General features: G+C 40.9%; 1 protein-coding gene across 1 annotated transcript; it reads left to right on the top strand.

Annotated features, from left to right (window-relative positions):
* The first annotated feature begins 199 nt into the window (after positions 1–199).
* On the top strand, positions 200–24,005 carry uts2r2 (urotensin-2 receptor 2). Its single transcript, XM_044016663.1, has 9 exons — positions 200–665; positions 1,559–1,785; positions 3,774–3,849; positions 3,978–4,020; positions 6,689–6,753; positions 7,280–7,336; positions 7,490–7,643; positions 13,891–14,014; positions 23,316–24,005. The coding sequence occupies exons 1-9, from the start codon at positions 598–600 to the stop codon at positions 23,450–23,452; spliced, it is 951 nt and encodes a 316-aa protein (XP_043872598.1). The 5' UTR covers positions 200–597; the 3' UTR covers positions 23,453–24,005.
* The last annotated feature ends 505 nt before the right edge of the window (positions 24,006–24,510 follow it).

The following is a 24,510-nucleotide window of genomic DNA, read 5'->3' as shown; positions in this document are numbered from 1 at the left end:
ATCACCGCCACCTTTGCAATATTGCTGTGGACATAAATAGGATTAAATATTACTATTTTAACTTAAAGCGTTACAGGTTTGCTGTCGCAGACTAGGTTCGATGCTAGTAAACAGTGTAGGCAATTGATTATGTTAGTCTGACTAAGTCTAAATTAGTCTAGACTGCGCTGAAGTAAGCTCTTCGTTGAATATTCGCTTGACATGTACCGGAGATCTAGCTGATGAGTAACAACATGAAACGTACTTCACTAGCCGCGGTACTAGGCAGAGCAATGGATTGACGAATGAATGCGACCATGTATGGATGTACGAGTTTTATCACGTGTGGCATTGAAAACAAAAATGCTTTATTATAGATACAATTCTACTATGACAGAGGTTGATTTCTAACAACTGGTTAACAGCGGTGTCACCCCGAATTAATTGTGTCCAATCAAAACACTGCTTTCCATTATGGCGAGCCAATGGGTGCACAGTTAGGTACACACCCGGAAGTGGAGGAGCTCAGGTGGCGTTACAAGCTCTTGGCGGGGCGTCGGTTGTACCTTGTGTTTGGTGAAAGCAAACGCTGTTTCCAAATGCTATTTAGCTGACAAAATGGCGCAACTACGAACGAGAAACACGAAGGGAAAGAATGCAACGGAGATGGCAAAGAAAATTAAGAGGTAAGTCAATGACTAACGATGGTAGTGTCCCCCCCCTCTCTCTCTCTCTCAGTATGTGTGTGTGTGTGTTGGTCAGGTTTTTGTCAACATACAGAACTCTAACCAGGTACTAGCTACACTCGTGACAGCAGTGTCGAACCCTACTAGTCCTTCTGAGACAATTTAAACAAGCTGGTTAATTCGTTTTTTTGTTTACATTGTCGTGAACATGTATTATCTCTGCATGAGCCACACATGACGTATGATGTATGGAGCACAGACTAGGTCCTGATTAAATGAGTAGAAACACACTCTCACCTCAAGGAATAAACGGATAACGATATACATAAAGCTGACATAAGCTTAGCAGGTGATGACCTCATGATATCGTGAATATATGTGAATGAATGCTGAATGTATATATATATTTATATATATATAAACAAATATGGTTGGTAATAAATATAAGAAACATTTATATTATAAATCCCTCCAAAATAGACGAATAAATACAAATAAAATGGCTGCTTATATATAAAAGAGAAATATATGTATATATACATATATGTATACATATACAAAATAGGGCTTGAACAAATACTCGATTATGAATCGATTATTAAATTAATCGTCAATGACTTTGATAACCGATTAATCAGTTTGAATATTTTCAAGTTTCTATACTCCATGTGACATAGAAATCATGAAAACCTTTGTTCAAGAATCATTGATCCACATTTTCTTAAATTTTACGGACCAAATGATTACTCCATTAATCGACAATATAGATATAATCCAAGGGAAATTGTTGTGTTTGTGATTTCAGATGGATTAATGCATATGGTTGTTTAAATTATAGTTGAATATGTGAATTGTATCTGTATGTATGATGTGGTCTTTCTGTTTTTGTTCAGAGGTAATGCTCTGAGGCAGGGATCAGCGTGGAGGGGACACCGGGTACTTATAGCCTCGCTGCTGGTCGCTGTGTCCGTGTGTGGAGTTGCTGTGTGGCTGTACGTGACGTCTCTGGAAAGTGACATCACAGAAACACTGGTCAGTCAGCGAGAACTGGTCTCTCCTCTGCCCAGACTTTATACAGTCCAGTGCTCTGAAGACTACGAAAACTACCAACGCTATCCAGGTGAGGCCTTTACTGTGTGTCACACAGCACCACTGACAGAGCCGCTAGATATTTAATTAACCATGTCAAGGTGGTGGATTCTATTCTGCCTGAAGTTTTAAAAAGTAGTAACGCAACTTCTTCTGATGTTTCAGTGTGAAACAGCACATAAGCCACTAGATGGCGATATAGCACAAAGCTACTTGATTTTGTGCTCTTTATAAATGCTGTATGGCCAGGGCAGCCACTGAACTAGTGACAACCAACAGATCATTTGTTAGAAGCAGAAAGGCACCAGGGTATATGCTGTTGAAAGCCAGGACTCTTTAAATGCATTACATAGAGGCTCAGTATCAGAATGTGGTCAGAATTCAAGTAGAAAGAGACATCAGCGACACAGTTTGTTGACATGAGGCCTGTTTGGCTATGAAGCAGAAACAGATTTTAAGATGTCTTTAAAGTGGTTTTCCTATTTGTTCACCTAAACAGAAGGTAAACTAAAACAAGGGTCTAAAATAAGAACTCCTTTTTAAAAACGACTGCCTTCAGCAAGCTGTTAAATTCATAGGTGTTCACACATAGGCACAGAACAACATGAAACTGTTTACCTTTGCACTCCTCGTTCTATAATATCTGACTGTGCAAACATCAGACGACAGCAGGTTCAGCTGGGACTTATTTAATTCCTATTTGCTCACATTTATTTGTTCACTTATTTATCCTTGTGATTGGAAGGGACGACAGTTACTTCCAGGGGGGGGGGTTATGTTTTTGGCCTTGTATGTCTGGATTGGCTGCATAAATCATAAAATAAAATCATGTTTTGATTAGGGTTTTTGGGTATGTACAGCCCAAGGAACCAATTATTGATTTTTTTCTGATATGGAGAACTGAGTGGCCTTGGAAGAGGTCTACAGTCTCTGACGGCTGTCTATGGTTAAAAATATGATGATGAAAAATCACTGGTGTTATTATTGCTTTCCCATCACACCATCACCCATCACACCATAATAGGAATTTAAGTTCTTCTTTGTCTTTGGTATTTTGTTGCAGTTGGCATCTGTGATGTTGCATTTCTACCTCCGTCTCTTTCCTTTGCTTCATCTTGTTCCCGCAGTAGTTTTGATGTTTGTTTGCTGTTGGTGTTTTTATGGTCGTCGACCGCCTCCTTTTCCTTAGATAGGGCTGCAACGATTAATTGATCTATAATTAATTGACGACTAAATTATTCATTTAAATAAATAATCAACTATTTTGATAGTCAATTGACTTCAGTGTCTGATTTTTCAGCTTCTTAACTGTGAATATTTTCTGGTTTCTTTGCTCCATGTAACAAAGAAATCATTAGATCCTCTAAGTTCCCTCAACATCAGTATAACAAATGTTTGATGTGTCCAAATTGGGGCTGCAACAAACGATTATTTTCTCGATTAATCGTCCATAAAATGTCCGAAAATATTGATCAGTGTTTGTGAAACCTGGAAATGACAATGTCCTTGAATATCTTGTTTTATCCACAAACCAAAATGATTCAGTTTTAATGATTTCTTAGTTTTATGGAGCAAAGAAACCAGACAATATTCACATTTAAGAAGCTGAAAAAAAATCACAGAAACTGTTTTTGATTAATTTAATAATTGATTAATAGTTTCAGTCCCGGTCCAAATCTACTGGATAAGGCAGTTTTTAGCCTGCAATGAGCAAAGAAGGAGTACAAATTGGAAATTGCTTGTTGGTTATAATGTATGTCTTCAGGGTCTAAATGAAACACAGCACGAAGCTCAGGCTTCGAGCAATAAATTATAATCATCTAGAAGCAGAGTCCCTGTTTTATTTTATTTTTTTAAAGCATTAATGAACAGAACACAACAAATTCCTTACCTAGTAGCCACTGTCTTTCTCTCCCTCTCTCTCCTACAAAAGCCACGGCCTCCAAAATCTGGAGGAAAGCGCACAGAGATATTCACCTATTGTTTCACACGTCCCTCTTGTTTACGTGTGTTTCCCAGGATGCACCCCTCAGAGCTGTGGACGCGCAGTCACAGACGGCGTGGTAACGAGGGAGGAGGCCGAGAGTCTCAGGAGGTAAACACTGTCACACAGAGCGTCTCAACTCAGTCTTTTTCTCCTCTATGTTTCTCCATCCCCTGTCTCCTCTCTGTGTAGTGAAGGTGAATATTTTTTTTATTGTGTTTACCTTCTCTGACACACAGGCTGGCTGAGAGAGGCCTAGCACTGGCTGGTTCAGAGGGTGGAGTGAGTATATCACCTAATTCAATTATTGGAATAATATATTGATACATGCACTGTAATGGATAAAGGTTAACTCAACTGAAGCGTGTTAATTTAATTAAATTTAATAAGAAGCAGCCCCCATTTAGTTTTCTTCTAGCTTTCATATTGGATTATTTGCCTCTCCCCATGATAATTTGCTGTATATGTTATAATAAATACATCAAAAGTAGCTGATGAGTGATATATTTATATTAAATGTACCGTATTTATAGCTTTCTGTCAGCCGTTATCGAGGCTTTATATAACAGTAAGCTACAAATACGGTGTATTTAAGGACTTTGGAAACTCACTGTTATATATAAATAAAGCTTGTGTTGTGTTGGAGGTGTTTTTTGGGCTTTCAGTCTGTTTGTCCTTTTTCCCCCCAGAAATATAATATCCCTTGAACACTTCATGGGACCTTCTTGAAATTCTCTGCAAGCGTTCCACAAGTTATTAAATTCCCTGACTTTTTTTGTGAAACAACTCAAACAGAAGAGCTATTAACGGTAGAAGTAGCTGTGTTTGTACGGTGGCTGTCATTCCTAACTTGGGCTACATGAGGTTTTTCAAGTTGATAATCCGAGTTCAGGTGTGTTCCCGTGTCATGAACATTCTTCTCACTACAAGTGGAAGTTTTGAGTTTTGTATTCGGTTTCGGAAACGCACACTTCGGAAACGCACACTGATCTGCGGGTAGTCATCGTTACCTAACCACTAGTCCGCCCCTCCCTGGTGGTCTAGTGGTTAGGATTCGGCGCTCTCACTGCCGTGGCCCGGGTTTGATTTCCAAAAGAAAGAAACCGAAAAAAACAGAAAAAGGAGACACGACAAGGACAATAAACCGAGTCAAAATTCCCTTCTTATGCACTCATACTTGGTTAATAAAGCAGATTCTGATTCTAACAACGCATAGCAATCATGTCCATGGTTAAAAACTAAACGGGACTATTTGTACAACTGATTTTCTGTGAAACTAATTAAACGGAAGTGTTATTATTGGTAAAAGTGGCCGCGTTTGTATGGTGGCTGTCATTCTGGAATCCTAACTAGGGCCACGTGAGGCTGCTATGAGTTTTCGAGTTTGGAAATTCAAATTAAGGAATGTCCTGTGACTACAAATAGAACGCAGCATTACTCTTGTATTGTTTTGAAATTCATATTAATAGATATTAATATTAATAGAAGACATACACTGCCTGTGGGGGCAGTGTTATGATCTGCTGTTGCTTCAGTTGGTGAAATCTAAGCTCAACAATGTTGAGATATACTTTATATAAACTTAATGACCACGATTTATGGGCATATTTCCAGACGACTATGCCAGGATTCATCAGGCTCAAATTGGGAAATAATGGTCCACGGAGCACGCGAGTCCAAACCTTAACCCTACTGAGAATTGACGGCATGCTCTGAGACGAATGAAAACAGCGGTCCAGCAAGACGCTGCTGAAAAATGAATGCAAATGTGGATTGAAATAGATGTTGTGACATTGCATAAGCTTATTGAAGTGATTCTACGGTGAACGCGTGTTGTAATCAAAGCTGAAGGCTGTGCGTCTGTAGTTTGATCTTGGCTCGGGCAGCGTATTTCTCCTCATTTGCTGTGAAGGTCTTGTCTTGGCACTAGAGGTCTGACTGGTACAATAAGTAGAGTGCGGTCCTGATGAGATTCTCGCAGATAAGATGTCCATAGTCCAGAAATGTTTTGATGCCCCTGGCAGGCCCTACCCTCTGCTCTCCATAGACAGCAGGCCTGGTCCTCAGCCAAGGGAGAGACTTGTTTGCGGAGTGTAAAGATATTTCAGTGAAGGGAGTGGAAACAGTGTGGCAATGTCTGAGAAAATTCCTTTTTTTTCTGGCTTGAGAAAGTCACAGCAGTGTCCCAGAAGAAGTGTAGAGTTAGAACTCTACGAGGAACAGGGCTGGTAAATGTCCGGAGAGTTGGGCCTAGGTTAAGTTGTTATCTTGTCAAAATCCCATTCCGTGTCTTTCTGCCGTCCATTTTCCTCACAACATTAAATTTATTGAGCTGACGGAGAATAAATTCAGTCTCCTTGTCAGTTCAAAAATGTTTTTTGGGGGCAGGAACTGTGCAGAAAAGCCCAGGCCAGTAGATTCTCATGGCATTACCGACGAACATGCTTTCATGTATTTCAAAATGACTGTATCCAGATGCCAGAAAATGAAACACAAAATTGGATCTTGCCCAAAAACCCTAATTATCACAAATAAAAAAAGTAATTTAAAAGCAGCAACAACATTTTAACTCATCAATCAAGTTGTGTGCTGTTTATTTCTTCTTTTATGGTGGTAGAATATTTGTTATAAAGTTGGAGCGATATGGTTATGGTCAGGTGGTAAAAGCATCAGCACAAATACTGGTACTGTTAGTGGTACTAACAGTTCAGTAGTTTAAAAACTGTCAAATGAATGATATCAGCATCTGTATTGTACCTGAAAATCTGGCATCGAGCCATCCCTACGTTTCATGAAAACTGCCAGGACGATAAAAACATTTAAATGATGAATGAAAATCTATCTATTTTCCGTTTTCTATGTATATTATCTTCTTTTATTTTGAGTTTTGAGCGCGTTTGGTCAACTGTGTTTTGTCAGTTGCACTCATTTGTGTTTCGTCCTCCTCCAGGCTTCCATACTGGACCTGCACTCTGGAGCTCTGTCAATGGGAAAACAGTTTGTCAACATCTACAGGTGCACAGCTTCATCTTGCCTTCACTTTGAGTCCTCCCTGCCTTTCACTGTTTGCGTGTCTTTGGGAATGAAACCTTGCACGACATGTACCAGTTTTTGCAGAAATTTATTCACCACCAATGTGTTACCAATCTCACTGAGGCTGGTGTTCTTCGGTTCCAGTGACCCATAATGTGATCCTCATCCAACACTCGCAGCAGAACCGGGCTTAATTTGGATCAGATGCTCCTCTCCGTCCTCCATCCATCCTTCTTTCTCTCTTTACGCCTCCTCCCTTCATTCACTTCAATCTTAAGGGAACACGTGGCTGATTTAATCGAGAAGTGAGGACGACGTAACGCTCCCGTCCCACTGGGACCTTCCTCGTGTGAGGCAGGCAGAGGTCGACTCTCTGCTGTGTTTAGACTGAAACATTAATTTATGCAAACAGATCAGATCTCACCCGCCCTCAGTCTCCCTGTCTGCATTCATGTGTCCCTGATTGACTGTGTCTGCATCTGTGTGTGTGTGTGTGATGTGGCTGCAGGTACTTTGGGGAACAGCTACAGGATGTGTTCACACAAGAGGATTTCCAGCTTTACAGGTGAATGAAGAGGCTTAATTAAAAATCACTCATGCATTTTTTCCCCCCTTTTCTTTATTTTTTTCTTCAAAATTAGTTAAACGTCCCTCTGTAAGCATTTTATTCCACATTCACCCTGACGTGTCTGTGTGTGTGTGTGTGTTCTGTTGTCAGAGATGTGCGCGGGCGAATCCAAGCAGTTATCGCTGAAACCTTTGATTTGGACCCAAATCTGATCTACCTCACGAAGCCCACCTTCTTCTCCAGAATCAACGGCACGATAGCCAAGACTCAACATGACGAGTACTGGCACCCACACATAGATAAGGTAACACACGAGAACACTGCACTTCTGTCTATGTCTTGTCCCTGAGTCTTTGTGCTAGAATTGGTACTGGGAACAGAACAGTCAAAGTGGACGCACAGCTAATTTTACCTGCACCTATTAAATTGGCTGAAGACAGTCATTTTTGGCGGAGCCTGAAAGCAAAGCTCTCATTTTACCTTTTGAGGTTTGGGATTCTTGACTGAAGGAATCCATTTAAGGTACAGGCTGTGAGAATGATTTTTCTACAGAATCAAAGAGAGTTATTTACACATCAGTGTGCATCATTCCTCTGGAACCTGCTTCTTAACTCATATTCTTGCTCATATCTTTTTTTCCTTATGTCATGTTGTGCACTTGTTATGTCAGTAGGTGGCGGGGATTAGCTGTGAATTCATGAAATTGTAGCCACCTACCTGTTAAAGTAACAACCTCATTGTTAAATCTTGTTAAAAGGAAAACTAACAGAGTCTGTTCACATTCTAAAGATTCCTCAAGCTTTTGTGAGGGAGTCTGTGCACCACTGACACTTTGGTGCATGTTGTAGCAGTAGCTGCACTTGAGTTGTGTGTTCAGTGATGACCATATACATACCTTGGTTGTAACGAGGGGTTATTGGAATTAGTTTTGTGATATACTGTTGCCTCTCTATCATTTCAAATCAGTCTGGCTTTCATCCTCTGGCAACAACAAGGCGTTTTCACCCTGAGAACTGGACATTTACTCTTTTTTTTTTTTTCCTCTGTAAACTAGAGATTTGTGTTTGTTTGTGGAAATTCCAGTAGATCAGAAATTTCTGTAATACTCAGACCAGCCTGTCTGGCACCAACAAACATGCCACAAATCACTGCACCGACACTCTGTTTGAATCACGAGCAGGTTTTCTTGACCCTGTCCACACACTTGAAGGCGTCGTGTTGCCACCATGTGAAATGGTGACTGAATGTTTGCGTTAATAAGCACTTGAGCAGGTCATTTCTTCCAGTGCCTGACCCTGATGTGTTTTTTTGTCTTGGCTTCTCCCTCTCTAGGGGTTGCCACAGTGGCATATTTCAGTTGGCAGAAATTATAATTTTTTTGCTTACTGACTCAACCCTCCCATTTATCTGAGCTTGGGACCAGCACTAAGACTACACGGACTGTGGCCCCTATGTGGCTGGGGTCAATTTAGAGTGTAGGGGTCAATTTTTAGTGCTTATTTTAACCCTAAAAGGACCAGAGAATGTCCTGTAACTAAGTGCTTTTGCATGTTAAAATACAGTTTTAACAATTTAAAATGTAGAAAAACAAAAGGTTTATTTAGAAAAACACTGCAGTTGTACATGAACAACAGATTTTGCGTGTTAAATTTGAAAATTTGGTCAGTATGAAACATATTTACAATAACTTTTAATGTCTCTTTGTCTCTCACTGAGCAAAAACAGGCTTAAAAAATGGAAACTGTGTACAGGCGTTCTTTCTACTCTCTCCTCTCTGGTGATGAAGACCCTGATTCACCGGCTTCATGAAACGGCACAAGTGAAATTCCCGTAATAACCACATGTTAATTTTTGACGTGCAAGTTCTCAGCTTTCAGAAACCGTTTCAGGTATTTTTCCGATTGCACAAAACGTCGAGTAACTACATTAATGCGATACGCTTGGTTTTGAAGTGTTAACCCAATCAATGGAGGGCATTGGGTAGCAAAGCACCCCAGCCCTTGACCTGTTGGGATCTAAACCAGCAGCCCTAACCATAGCCCAATCTGCATGTATTTGGATTGAGGAAGGAATTTGCAGAAAACCCACATACACACGAGAACTCCTTGTTGAACCAGGATTTGAACCAAAAACCGTCCTGGTCTGAGGTAAAACTGAATAACTACTGCATCACCGTGCCTCTATAACTACTGCTGTCTAAATCAGTGATTATATTGTAACTCGCTGACACCCCAATGCTTTAAGAAACTGTGTGGGAAAATCTTCAATTCCTAGCACAAGTACAGTCCTCATGTGGATTTTTAGCTTCAAAGCAGCGATGGAAAATGTGTCAAACTTAAATGGTGATGAACCTTTAGGCATTTTTTTTTTTTTTTTGACACAGTCTTTCATCAGACCTCAAACCACATTAATAGCATCTGACTTATCGCCCCCCGACAAGAGGTTTTTGATGGTTTGCTGAAATACTGATCTTTACAAAATACGAACTACAGTCGTCGCAGTTATGACTGGCTTTTCATTCTAATTTTACTTCAACACTCAGTCGAACTAAGAAATTCTTACGTAGTGTTTTTCTTTTAGGCGGCTTTTTTTGTTTTATGTAGCTCATCCTTATGTTCCGTCACGTAAAAGGAACAAATATTCATGTCAGTGTTCAGGGTTCAAGGCAATGAATTCATAAATCTAAAAACAAAAATCTCAAATCAATCAAATGCCTCTAGCATTATTATTATTATTGTGAAATCACTCCTAAGTGGCATTAAAAAGTCTTAAAATGCCTTCAATTTAACAATGAACTCTGGAGTTTCAGGTTTAGATTTGAACTTTGCACTTTCAAGGACACATGACGGTAAAGTTGCTTAACAAATGAGGGAAAACCTGTCAATGCTTTATAACTTGAACTGTGTATTGTATAATTTTAAATATATGAGGTTTGGAAAGTGTTTTCTTTCTCCTGAATTGGGAGTTTGTTTACATTTATTATTCATCGCCCTCTTATCGGAATCTGATTGAAAACAGATTGTTGCAGTTTAGTGTAATGCTGCCGACGTCCCTGAATGTTGTTGTTGGACAGATGTTTAAATGAAAGGCCCGCGGGGTTGTTATGTGTTGCTCATAAATCTGTTGAAGCATCTGTCCAAATATTGATCCATCATACTCCTCTCTCTCTTGCAGAATGGAGGAAAATAGATATGAAAAGAAACAAGCAGTACATATTTACTTTGATTATGGTATATCCTGTTTCACGCAGCGTGTCCATCCATCCATCCATCAATCAATCTAAAAATACCCGTTTCTCTTCGCCACCGCCCCCCCCACACACATGTGTGTTGCCATTCTGGGGCTAATTGGCTAACCCGACCCTCATTTGAATATAAATGGCCTCTGATATCTTTTGCTTTTGAATTTTTTTTGCCACGGATAATTTTTGCTGGTACAGTTTTAATGTTACAGCATGGAAGTGTGTTATATCTCAGTAATGGCAGGGACTTGTGATAAATGACTAAATACCGACACACATACGCACAGGAACAGCTCCTCCTGGTTCAAAAGAGTGTCTTATATCTTTTTTTCAGCACAACCTAGTCAATTTGATGACATTTTTTTTCATTTTCACCAACTATATAAACGCACCTGAGCAAAAAGTACTTGTTTTTATGAACAAAAAGGAAATGAAAAATGCTCTATTTTGTGAGTGCTGCACAATTATTGCTACTTTCTATATCACTACTAAAAATTAATCCGAATTTTGCCTCAGCAACACATAAGATTATGAAAAAAAATGCATTTTTAGTTTTGCCACGTGGGCACTTTTTAAGGGTTAAGACACATTTTTGTCTTGTCATCACTTGGAATAAATGACCTTGTACTTTCACGATACATGCTTTCACCCTGTGATGCAGTTTTCGTTTTATTTCTTTATGTTCTTCAGAGAACGTCCTTCCTCTGAGCCATGAAACCAAGACAAAGTGTTTCCCCTATCATTGCGTGGGCTGCAACACGTCTGCTAATCAATATCTAACCCTATTTACCAATGGATTAGATGGGTGTATGTAAGGTGAAATATGTACCTTGTAGTGACAAACTGTAGAGAATCCAGCTAATAAATGTAGTTGAGTAGGTGGATACTAATAATAAAATGAAATTATTGCACTTAAAATCAAATCACATTCTATTTGTTTTGAGCTATTTGTGCAAAATTGTCAAAACAAGGCACTTGACAGTGCAGTGAAGTACAATAGACGGCAATTAAATATAAATGACTAATCAAGTAAATAAAGTGAAATAAAGCAGTTTATGTGAAAACATTGGCCATAAGTCCCTCCTGAAAATGTATAATGCAATAAAAAGATGTTTTCACCTCGTTTCTCTGGTGTGATGAAGAGTCTGAACCACACATCTACACCTACACGTCTACCAGTAATTATAACCCAATTCACTCAAATGATGAGCTAATGTGAAACACCAAAGGTAACAGGCGAGGTGATATCAGTTAAACGCAGGGGTTTCAAGACGAGTACATGCTCAATTTTTTCCAATTAATTGTTATGTAATACGCAAATGTTTCATAACTCTGCACTTATATAATAACACTTTTTTAAGTTTTCGTTCGTTTATGCTCCGAGATCCGGCGAGAGCCCTCCGTCTTCAACACTTCTGGTACTTGTGTGACGTTTCATTAAGGCTCTTAGCTCAATGGGCCTCTCATGGATTCCTACATCTCTCGTTAATTCTGTTTCTTAAGCGTGTAAATGATCCACAGCTGTGGACAGTCTATTGTGTTTGTAGGGGATTTTTGATTGATCACATCTCTACTTTCAGTCGATAAACCACATACTTGTATAATAATTCTTATCGGTGTCACTTAGGGCTGCGTATCTGGCTAGTATTTGGTGATACACAGGCGATGATTTGATATATTGGGACGCTATTATCAAGGCAATATGTAATGATTGTCTCTCTGAATGTGGGCCACATGGTTGGTGTAGTGGTTAATGCTCTTGCCTTTGCTGCAGGGGTTCGAGCCCCGGTTGGAACAAGGGCCTTTCTGCATGGAATTTGCATGTCCTCCCCGTGGGTGCGTGAGTTTTCTCCGGGTTCTCTGGCTTCCTACCACAGTCCAAAGACATGCTAATTTGTGGATTAGGTAAATTGGACACTCTAAATTGACCGTAGGTGTGAGTGAGTGAGTGAGCGAGTGGATGGTTGTTTATCTCTCTGTGGCTGGATGGATGGTGGCTGGATGGATGGACTATACAAAGTACAGTTTCCTGTCAAATGTCTTAAAACCTGCTGCCAACCAGGGCTTGTAAGCACTGGAGTAGTTGGATGGAGTGCGAAAACCTTTTAATCAGAGCGTGGAGCTGTGTATGAAAGAGCGTCACCTCATCTTTCACATCTCTGTCTCACTTCATTTTCATTCATGCCAGCGTCTAAGCATGTGTGAGGCAGTGGAGGACGAGGAAGTGGAGCACCTGAAGTGGATGTGGCATTACAGAAAAACAGGCAAGAATCTGACTTGGGTCAACGCGTGATTTCTTTTCCTAGTTGTTCAAACCAGTGCACAGAGTTAGTCTGGAGCCCAAGCGATAAAGCAATCAACTCGGTCTCATGCCATGAAGTATCACAACATTTTAGTGCATCGATATCACTCCCCTGCCGAGTCCGCTGCAGGTGATCCTCCCGAGAAAAGCAACAAACGAGTGTTTACCTCCATCAGCGCTGACGCAGTCGCTGCAAACACGTGTCTCGCCTTCTGCTGTCACAGAAAATCTCCATGTCTGTGTTCTACTCTAGGTGTTGAAGTGAACACGTGTGCACGTCAAGCAGCTTTTTTAGTTTAAGGAATGAAATCACTTCTCATGCTGTGTGAATTGATCGGGGTGCAGCTAAGCGAAAGCTTTCTGGAGCTGGATGAGATCCAGCAGAGGCGGAACGGGAGCCACATTTACACTTGGTATTGTACAGCGCAGCTGTGATTTAAGGTATCCTGATTTTTTTTTGTTGTTTATGTTGTTGTTAAGTTGTTTATTCTCCGGAAAGGTCATGCTCCAAAAAGCGCTGGATCCTGCACGTTTGACTCAGTGACTCAGCGTTTCTTCATCTGACCCAACCTGCCTTTTATCTGCTGATGTCATTTCTCTGATAAAATGTTTTCACTCCCAGCCCAAGCTGAGCTCTCCCCGATGACATCATCACAGGGAATGTGTCGACCACTTTTACTCTCCGTGATGAGTTCCCCTTATTAATACGTAGATTAAATGGGATTACTTAGTACTTACTAGTTTGTGCTGGGTGTGTGGTTTTCTGCAGATGGGTCACAGGAGATTTATTTTAATTATTAAACATATATTTCTTGTAAATGGCCTGGTTTGTCAGTTCACACTACTATTAGGTATTGTAAATGTTGAGTAACAAGAAAAGATAACCCACTGTTTTCTAAAAGATAGGCATCCGCATCAGCCATGGAAAATCCCACATCGGTCACCTTCTAATCTTCAGTCCTAATTAGCAAATGTTTCAACGTGATACGCTGTCGTCCTCTCTCGCAGGTAACCTACGGCTCCTTTGACTACACTTCTCTCCTGTACTTGTCCGACTACGGCTCCGACTTCAGTGGAGGAAGATTTATCTTCATGGACCCAACTGGAAACCGGACGGTGGAACCGCGAACAGGTAACGACTAGAAGACGAGTGATGTTTGACCTGCTGCTGAGACAGGTATTGTTAATCCAGACTATCAGTAGTAACACCTGGTAAACCCCAGCTTTTGGTTACATAAGCCTGTTAAGCCCGATGCATAGAGTGAGTGATGAAACTTAGATAGAGGATTTCATTATCTCTGATGTGCTTGAATATTAATTGCTGCACTCAGCGGCATTAGTGTATCTGGAGGTGGTTTTGGCTAAGTGGGTATAATCCTCCTGTAAGTGCATAATCAGCAGCACAGACTCCACTCTGCTGCTCGGTGAAGGTGCCGGGGATTACGTTCCACCTCGCGTACACGCCCCCCCCGGAGGATTAGGCATAAAAACATCTTGATCTCTGAGGAAATATCAGTGGCTTTTGTCACTTAATATAGTCTATATGTGTACAGACCAAAAAACTAAAATATTGACAAGACTACTGGATTTCAGGGACAATTTCCTGAAGTTCCTGGGGACTTGAGGCTAATGTGAAGCTTTCATAAAATGGAAAACACAACACGGGAATCGGATCAGTTCTTGTGAGTTCGTAGGGAACCGGGGTTATTTGTCATTTCAGATGTGTGGTATTGGACAGTGTCTTTTTTACTCCTCTCCTCTCCTCTGTTGTTTTGACTCAGCTCAAATTTTTCAAATGTTCAACTTTATTATCCCAGATGCAACGTTTGTATCGTGGCCAGGAGAAGTTCAGTTCAGACCGTGCAGTTTTGTGAGGACATGACAGCGCCTCACTTAAGAGCCATCGTGCAAACTACAGGCAAAACAGCATGACCATAGTGAAATAAGCTTGATTAACAAGTAATTAGAGCAAACTGACATCAAATATCACTGCGTTTCAGCCACAAAATGGAAATTATGGCACAATGTCAACAATGAACTAAAAACAACCAGAATGAGATTATTCTCTGAATCAAATTTTCTTGTTTTTGTTTCCTGCTTTGATAAAATATTCGATATCCCTATAATAACTGGAGATAAAAGCTGTAATTTTAAAGATATAATGTAATTTATATCTGTTATTCTATTATGATGTTGCAAGATTTGAACATTTCAATACGTTTCTTTTCATCCTAGCATTTTATGTATGTTTTTTCTGGTGTTTTTCCTTTGATTTTGTTCAATTGTTCCTCATATACTGTTGCGCCCAAGCCTAATTTTCCTCTCAGGGCTTCATACTGTACTGTGCTACCTTATGATTGGTTGATAGGGTCCTCTGCCCATTCGCCCAATGATTTTAATATTCGTATACTCGATGGGATTGAACGTTTTACCTCCTCCGCAGAGCAGCTTATTCTGCAGAGACGTATAGAAAACATGACGTGCCGTTTATTTGTCCGCAGACCAAAATTTGCGGATTATGGCAGTGGAATGAAGCGACGCAACTTTTAAATAGTTTTCAGGGCAAGGAAAATACAGAACGTGGACCGAAGTCAGGGATCCCTCTCGGATCATTTATTTAAATAGCTTTTCCTCCATTGGAGCTGGGCTTCTGTAGACTGCGTTGCTCCTGAATGAGTGAAGACTTCTCTTCAATATAACATCGACTGAGGCCGTTCGCTCTCCCCGACAACATTACTCCTTCTGTCATACCTCACAGAGAAACTACTGCTTCACTTTCTCTGACTCACCCCAGTGCCGTCGTCATCATCATCATCATCATCATCATCTCCTGCCCTCATGTTCCAACTTCCCCTTTTACTTGCAGCTTCTAATCAACAGCAATTCAGAAAGAGTCAAGTCTTAACACATTCTGTGAGTCAGGCGCGAACCTCTTTACCAGTGATCAACAGCGAAGCTTCCTGTCATGTGACTGTGATGGAGCAAGTGTGAGTTGTGCACTGAAGGACGTTCTTGGACAAAGACTTGACTGCAGCTTGTCTCTTATGCGGAAACACTGCCACCACCTCACATCAGTGAATTGAGAGTAACCTTCAGAAAACAAGCAAGAGTGATGGCAGCATTATCTTCAACCACATTACAGCCCGACAAGTACCGTGTCTCTCTGGACTCCTCCATGACAGATTTCCAATTCTCCGCGGGGGTGAGGCACGCTTCAGAATCTAAATATGACAGACCTGTCAAAGGCACCACTTCAACCCAACCACTGATTACACCTGTCAATGCCAGTTTTATTTAGACAATTGCATCAAGAATCATACAAAAAACAAGAAAATACAGTGGAGAAAATTAGTATTGAACACGTCCACATTTTTCTCAGTAAATATATTTCCGATGGGGCTATTGGGATGAAATTTTCACCAGATATCAGTAACAACCCAAGTTATCCACACATACAAAGAAATAAAAACAAAGGAGTCCATAAATGAAGTTGTGTGTAATAAAGTGAAATGACACAGGGAGAAAGTATTGAATTCACTTGCTGAAATTTATTTAATACTTAGTAGAAAAGCCTCCTATGGAGAAACTAGTCGCACACATTGATCAGCTGTGATTTTTGCCCAATCTTCCACACAAACTATCTTCAAATCTTGAAGGTTCCGGGGACATCTTCTATGAACTCTGATCTTCAGTTCTTTCCAGAGGTTTTCAATCGGATTCAAGTCGGGTGATTGACTGGGCCATTCTAACAGCTTGATTTTCTTTCTCTTAAACCAATTGATTGTTTCCTTGGCTGTGTGTTTGGGATCATTGTCTTGCTGAAATGTCCATCCTCGTTTCATCTTCAGCATCCTGGTGGATGGCAGCAGATTCTTATCAAGAATATCACAATACATTTCTCCATTCATCCTTCCTTCAGTCTGCCAGTGCCAGATGCTGAAAAACAGCCCCACACCATGATGGTCCCACCTCCAAACTGCACTGTTGGTATGGTGTTTTTAGGGTGATGTGCAGCGCCTTTTCTCCTCCAAACGTATTGTATGTTATGACAGCCAAAGAGTTCAATTTTGGTCTCATCTGACCAGATTATATTTTCCCAGTATAACATTGGCTTGCGTGGTGAGCGTGCATAGAGGCCATGGCGGTGGAGTGCATTACTAATATTTTTTTTTGAAACAACTGTACCTGCTTCTTCAAGGTCTTTCTGAAGATCTCCTCGAGTGGTCCTTGGTTCTTGGACAACTCTTCTAATTATTCCATGGACTCCTCTGTCAGTAATCTTGCGAGGAGCCCCTGGTCGTGGTTGGTTAATAGTGTAACGATGTTCTTTCCACTTCTGAATAATAGCTCCAACAGTGCTCACTGGAACATTCAGAAGTATAGATATACGTCTGTAACCGTTGCCATCCGTATGTTTGTCTACAATAAGCTTGCGAAGGTCTTGGGACAGCTCTTTGCTTTTACCCATCTTGAAATGCTTCTTGAGTGTCACCTTGGTAATGAGAAACCTTTATAGGCCACCAATTAGGACTTATCCAGCTGATATTAATTTGCACTGATAGGGGGCAGGATTGCTTCCTAAATACTGACAGATTTCAGCTGGTTTATTAGCTTCCTGTGCCTTCTTGCACCTTTTTTTCTTCATGTGTTCAATACTTTTTCCCTGTGTCATTTCATGTACTTACACATAACTTTTGACATGGACATTCATGTTTTTGTTTCTTTGTATGTGTGGATAACTTGGGTTGTTACTGACATCTGGTGAAAATTTCACCCCAATAGCCCCATCGGAAATATATTTACTGAGAAAAATATTGACGCGTTCAATACTTATTTTCTCCGCTGTACATCAGTAGCCAGGATCATTTATATTTCCTCTTTGGGCAACACGCTGGGCTGCTGACTGACACGTTTTGACTTGGTGAGAGTCTGATTCTCCTATCTGGGTGGATGATTGCTTTGCCTTAGAGGTGACGGTGACGTACGCGCTGTAATTATAACACCAGGAAGACAATCAGGACTTGGCGTGTGAAGAGAGCAAAAGTCAAGAATGTAATGAAAGTGAACAGGCAGAGGAAATAAAACAAAGGGAGCAGTAGTTGGGGGAGAATAGAAGAGAAAGAGAAACTAACATTTTCTCTCATAATCGATTATTTTCTTGATGAATTGTTTAGTGGTTTGGTCCATAATTGACAGAAAATGTTCATTTGTTATTTCCCAAACCTTGATTATTACGTTTAATAAATATTTTTTATATGGAGCAAATAAACCACAAAACCATCTCACTTTAATCTATTAATACTGTTGGATTAAATGTTGGATTTGATGACTTTTTTTTTTATTTGTTGAGTGTGAAAATGTCTCCTAAAGAGCCGGAGGGGAGCATGGAGGGTGAGACAGAGATGGCTGGGGGACAGATTAAGTGCAGATATGTGATGGAGAGATAGGGTGCTGGGCTTGGACTGGCAGATACAAACAGAAATGGGGCCGAGTGAAAAATGCTCCTTTTACCAGTGGCAGAAGCCCGGGGGGGAACCTGCCAGTTTAGACAACCACGGGGGAATTAGATAATCTCTGCTTCAGCTGCCACCTTAAAATTGAGAACTTGACCTTGGCTGCTGTGTGTCTGCATTAAATGGGCACAGAAATGTGGCTGGACCTCAGGACAACCATGCACATAAAGGCTGATTCCAGTGAATTAACCTAATAGGAATCAGTATCGGTCAGTATCGGTATCGTCTGATACTGGTCAAGATCACTGGATTGGATATTGGGCCGATTAAAAATGTGAAATCTAATACTATCCAAAAATCCTATATATATCGCATGCCTCACTATGCACACAAAATCATAGTCATGTTTGGGCTGTTTATTTCTTCTTTTTGGTTACACAGTTGGAGAATTATGTATTTGAAATGACTCGGCACAAATGTGCGGTTAACGGCTTCATACGTTTATAAATGGTCTAAAATGAGTATCGGACTTATATTGGTATGGGTAGACACAAAATAGTGGCATCATCCCATTCCTAGACCCTAGCAGACCTCTGCAGACACATCACAGCCCCTTCCTGTTCCAATGAACAAAATCTGTGTTGCGGCCTTTATAAATTTGCATTATCCACCTTCAAATGTGCTGTTTTTGTTCACTTTTTGAAAATGGTGGATTGGTCTTCTTGGGTTGGGATAAAGAGAATACGGCTGCAGCGATTAATTCGATTAATCTATTAATTTAATTAAAACAACCTTTCCAGTCATTTTGTTGTGTGGACAAGACAGGACATTGGAGAACATCATCATTTCCAGGTTTACACTGGGTTTTACTGAACTACTACTTGCACTGTACTTGAACTTGTACGCAAGTCAGAGGTTGGACAAACAAGCATATGAGGAAACGGGCTGCAGGCAACCTCCACCTTGTTTGATCTGGGCGGTGAACGTGGAAACACACTCTCCTTCATCAGAAAATCCATCACAAGAAAAGCCCTTAACCTTAGCTCACCTACCTCTACCTTTCATCCCGGACCCCCTAGCGACATCACACACACACACACACACCCTGTGTGATTCATCCTCTCGCTAATTAATTATGAAGCTGTGGGAGTAATCGATACATTGAGCGGACAGTGTTAATGATGCGTTGTGTGCTCCCTCTGACTATGTTAGTGGTGTTTATGGGCATTTTGTTCCTGCGGCAAAAACACACATCGTTTAACCGCGCTAGCATCGCACACTCATCCCGACGAGTTCAAGACCTCATTTGGTGCAACTGCGACACAATTAGTGACCAATGTCATGTGCTCTTATATACTAGAATTACAGCCTGTCCTACCTTTAACTCACCTTGTCATGACTAAACATACTAAGTTTGTTGGCGAACAAACACACAAGAACGATCTTAAAGGAATACTTCACCGATTTGCATTTAGCTTTGTATTACTAGAATGAGGGTAGTATTTTTGAAAAATTGTGCTTCCCAACCTCAGTTTCCCCTGAGTTGAGAAATAATCATTCTTTTCTTTGCCCACCAGTGACACTTGGTCCGAGCCTTGAAACTGCCAAGCTAATTCCCCACTTGACTAGACCGACTCGTAGGGGGACGGGACCTCATTCCCAGAATGTAAACAGTGTCTGCCATCTTTGCTAACAGTTCCGCTAACAGGACCAAGTGTCACTGGTGGGCACCCAACAAAGAAAGGAATGAAGATATTTCTCAACTCAGGGGAAACTATTCCTTTAAGAGAAACCGCAAAAGCCTTGTATCGTATTCCACACAGGAAACCTTTTAAGAATGAAAAAGAACAAGATCGTACGGAGAAAGTTCTGTTTCAATGTGAATAACGCCATAGGACTCGGTTAAATGTGCTACATTTAGGGACTTGTTACCGTAGTTTAACAATAGCACAGGACAGACTTGTGTCCCCACAGTATTCACATCTTGTTCTGCACTCTCCATCTTTATGAAATAAACCTTTTTTGGGGAAAAGTGACCTGCGTACGTCAATTTGTGAGATATACAGCTCTTTAGCTGCTCAGCTGCAGCACATTACACAGCAAGTTAGGTACCTGCAAATGTCACCGGGGCCCAGTTAGATGCTAGTGAGGCTGTTCCTCTTCAGTACCACAAACATGCAAACAGCAAGGGTTTGATTAGTTGTGGGTTTCTGTTTTGTTCTGGTGTCTCCTGCCATTGCTGCTCGGCTGTAGTTTAACAAACACTGACATATGAATGTTTCTGCTTTTCCACTTTAGAGAAAACAGCACAAACACACTCGTCCTTTAAATGACACTGCAAGCTACTGAAGTATGTTTTGCTTTTTTCCAGTTTTAACAATCTCCCTCACACACAAACATCATAACCGACCTTGGTCAGAAAATCTAGTAGTGATCAGGTTTTAGCTATTTGGAAAATTATGTTTTCATTCTTCCCCTCGGCTCATTTTGTGAAGTAGCCACAGTTGAGACGTGACATCAGCTCACAGCGGGACACAAGCTTGACTCATTCAAACCCCCCCTCCGACTCTCTGGCTGGAGAAAATAGTTTCATATATGGTCTTGCAGTTAAGCTCCAGTGACGTCGTGTGTAGACAGTTGTGGCTTGGAGTCGCCTCCTGGATGAGTGTAAAAATCAAAACACATAAACTAGTTTCACTTTAGTGTGACAGTTTTATGTGGCAAACAACCTTGGTAGAGTTTGTAATTATACGTCTCCTTATGAATACCTTAATCTCACTGATATTTTACTTTTTAAAGTCGACGGGAACTGTATTTATATGTATTCTAAAATAGTTGCCTGGGTAACCTAATAATCTGAATGCAACATCGCGACAGCTCCCATGTTATATTCTTCTTGTCTTGAGGTTTTGTGAGGGCGTAAATCTCCCCCCCATGTCCCTCCACTGTGTAGCGTTCTAATCTGCTCTGCTGACTGCACTCCCGCTGTCCGCTCCTGCGCAAAAAACGCTTGTGTTGACAATTGTGAGGGATTATTTTTGTTTGTCATTGTGTGGTTATCGTGAAAGTCACGTGGATAATTTCAGCTCTTTCTTTACGCCGACATGAAACAAGTGGATCGCCACCTATTGTCTTGATGCTCGCATTGTTTTGCTTTCAGCGTTAATTCTCTTGTCTTCTTTCTTCTAATTGGGTTTTCAATGTGATTTCTATTGTTTAACTCCGAGGCACTGATTTCCCTTGACATCCTCGGCTGATGCAGTGCTACAGGGATTTACACACACCACCACCACCATCATCATTACTATTCCTTGGGACTAAAACAGAGCAAGTGAAATTGGGGTAGAGTGATTCCAGCTTTTTATTCACATTCACATTTTGGTTGACACTTAAATATAAATCTCTTAATTACAAGTCACAATCAAAGACGGAACAATGTCTGTAGGAATGAAAAGGTTGTGTTTTAAAAAAAAGAACCTGGTCAATAAATAGCATATTAGCAGCCACGGTGAAGCAAAAGCCTGTGATAGATGAAGACAATTTAACCTGAGGTGACTTTAGTCCGAGAAGAGAGACGCTGGTCAAAAATCTCTCAAATCAGACTTTTGAGAGAATGCCTTTCAGCATTTCTCTAAAATACAATCCTGGAATAAGTCGAGCGAGGCTTTGTGGCCACCTCTCTCTCTCTCTCCGCGGTTCCACTTTCTGTCTCAAATTTCCATCAGTTCCGCGAGCAGCACCGCATAATATGTAGACTTTGAACGGCAGTGTATTCCGAGAATGAGCTTATCTGCCGACGTTTTCAAGATTGAGACGGGAATATTATTAAATCTGGTAAATACAGGGATGGAGTCAGGACACGAAGTGTAGACAGAAAACAGCTGGACTTCATCCGTTTTAAAGCTCAAAAATACTCACAGCAACAGTAATTACCAGAATACAATACTTTTTTTATTTGATCTGAGCATATTCGCATAAATGTGACAACAACATTAACAAATTCATTTTAAAGCGAAGAGAACTTCTGGTTTAAATCAACAAATGGAGCAGAATTCTCTCCACTGTCCTCAAAAAGAAGAGGTTTATCGACGGACTGGTTTTTGATCAACTTTACTCGAGAACCCCTCAAGCACATTGTGGCTCTTCTGATGCGACTCGAAAGAATTTGAACAAAAATAATGAGACGGAGGGACGGAGACCAGCGATGATGAAAAGAAGCAAGTCCTATCTGATAACGTCCAATCAGACGGCAAATAATGCTGCACTGTTCTGGCCAAAATCTCAGTCTGTCTATACTGGGACAAAACCCTGAGTTTTGAAACTGAAGTGAGGCCAGGAGTGTTTCCAAAAGTCTAATTTTAGTGGCTAAAAATTATTCCCCCCGTCTCTCCTCTCCTTTATGCAAGCTAAGGTTAACCATGTCCTCGCTCAAACTCCTGCCACTTTATTAGGTACAGGGGACAGCTAAATGGGGGCTTCTGCTGCTCTAGCTCTACTGCTTCAGAGTGTGATCATGTTGCGTGGTACGTGGTTTCGTTTGTTCTACCGCTTTGAAGCAGTCCGTCTATTCTCTTTTGACCCGTGTCATCAACAACTGTCTATTTTGAATTCTCTGTGTACTCTAGAGATGGATGTGTGTGTGAAAATCCCCACTAGTTTCTGGAATCATTTTCTGTGGCACCAGCAAACCTTTCTTCTACCTTATTCTGATGCTTGGTTTGAACCTAAGCAGATCATCTCGACTATGTCTACACGCCTATTATGTATTTAGCTGCTGCCATTTGATTGATATTGTTATTTCAGAGGTTTACTGTATGTTTTCCTTTTGCAAAATAGTGTCCGGACTCCATCTCTGCACGCAACAGCGTTGATATTACTCATTTAATCTCGGAAAGAAATCGAAATGCATGTGGTGTATTCCAAAAATGTGGAATCGCTTTAAAAAGTCCCCTCTTGTTCCTTCCTCTCTCTCACCCCCAGGACGAGTCTCCTTCTTCTCGTCTGGCTCGGAGAACCTCCACCGCGTGGAGAAGGTGACGTGGGGGACGCGCTACGCCATCACCGTGTCCTTCACCTGTGACCCTGCGCACGCCATCGCCGATCCCGCTCTGCCCTGAGGCACTCGCGGGGGGGGAGGAGGCGATGACGCTGCTCACTTCCACTGGGCTTGGACAAAATCCTGCAACACAGAGGGAGGACAGGAAGAAAGGACAAGTGAGGAAAGGAAGAGAGGAAAAAACAAAAGTGACGTTTTATATTGAGGTTACAGTCGACATCTGTAGCTTAACTCCTTTTTAAGCGATCGACTTGCTGCTCTTAAAGGATCATGCCACACAAAAAAAGAAACCACACGTTCACCCTGTCGTCTGACAGAGGTGCTTTCCTGTTTGCCACTGACGCTTGTTCTTTTTATCCAATTTTCTACAGCAGTTGGTTTTTTTTTCTTTTTCTTTTTTTTTTATTGCACCAACTTAATCGCCGGTATTTAGGCATATTTGGGTTCAAGGCAGGTCTCGCCAATCCGCTCTTCTTGATCATTCAGCGACGGCTCTCGCAGAAATTGCTTTTTGACTGAAAACAGTCTCCGAGAGGCTGAAGTGGGATCGTGTTTCTCTCTTGTCTCCATGTGGTTTTCATTCTGAGGAAAGTTGTTCAGTGGAGACATAGATGTAGATGAGCTGGGATCGGCGACATCAACTTTCATCGCTAAATCCCGGCTTATACGTGACCCCGCCCGCGGATTAGGAGGTGTTTTCTTCTAAGAAGAACCCTCTCCTTTTATAAAAGTGATTGCGCCTTCTAGTACGTTTACCGGTTAACTGCAATGAGGTCAGTGAGAGACGGTTTGAAATAAAATGCTGTCAAAATCTGAGGTGAGTGAGTGTGTGTGTCTCTTTGCTCTTTGTTATTGCAATTTCTTTCAGTTGCAATTTCAAGGCTCGCTAGAAAAACTGTTGAAATTTGACTTTCATCCACAGGATTTTAAAATACTTATATTTTGGAGATACAGATTCCTTGATAGCAATTTGATCAAATACATTTTCACAAAAACAGTATTACATTACACATAATGATAAAATAAAATCTCATATTTTTTATTTATTTCCTGTACCTTCATTCATCAAACAAGCACCAGCTGCTCAAAAACACAACAACCTCTTCTTTTTGCCAACAT

This window comes from Solea senegalensis, unplaced genomic scaffold, assembly GCF_019176455.1.
Source record: "Solea senegalensis isolate Sse05_10M unplaced genomic scaffold, IFAPA_SoseM_1 scf7180000014711, whole genome shotgun sequence".
In the NCBI taxonomy this organism is placed as follows: domain Eukaryota; kingdom Metazoa; phylum Chordata; class Actinopteri; order Pleuronectiformes; family Soleidae; genus Solea; species Solea senegalensis.
Note: the sequence above shows the minus strand (reverse complement) of the source record. Positions and strands in the feature narration are given on the sequence as shown.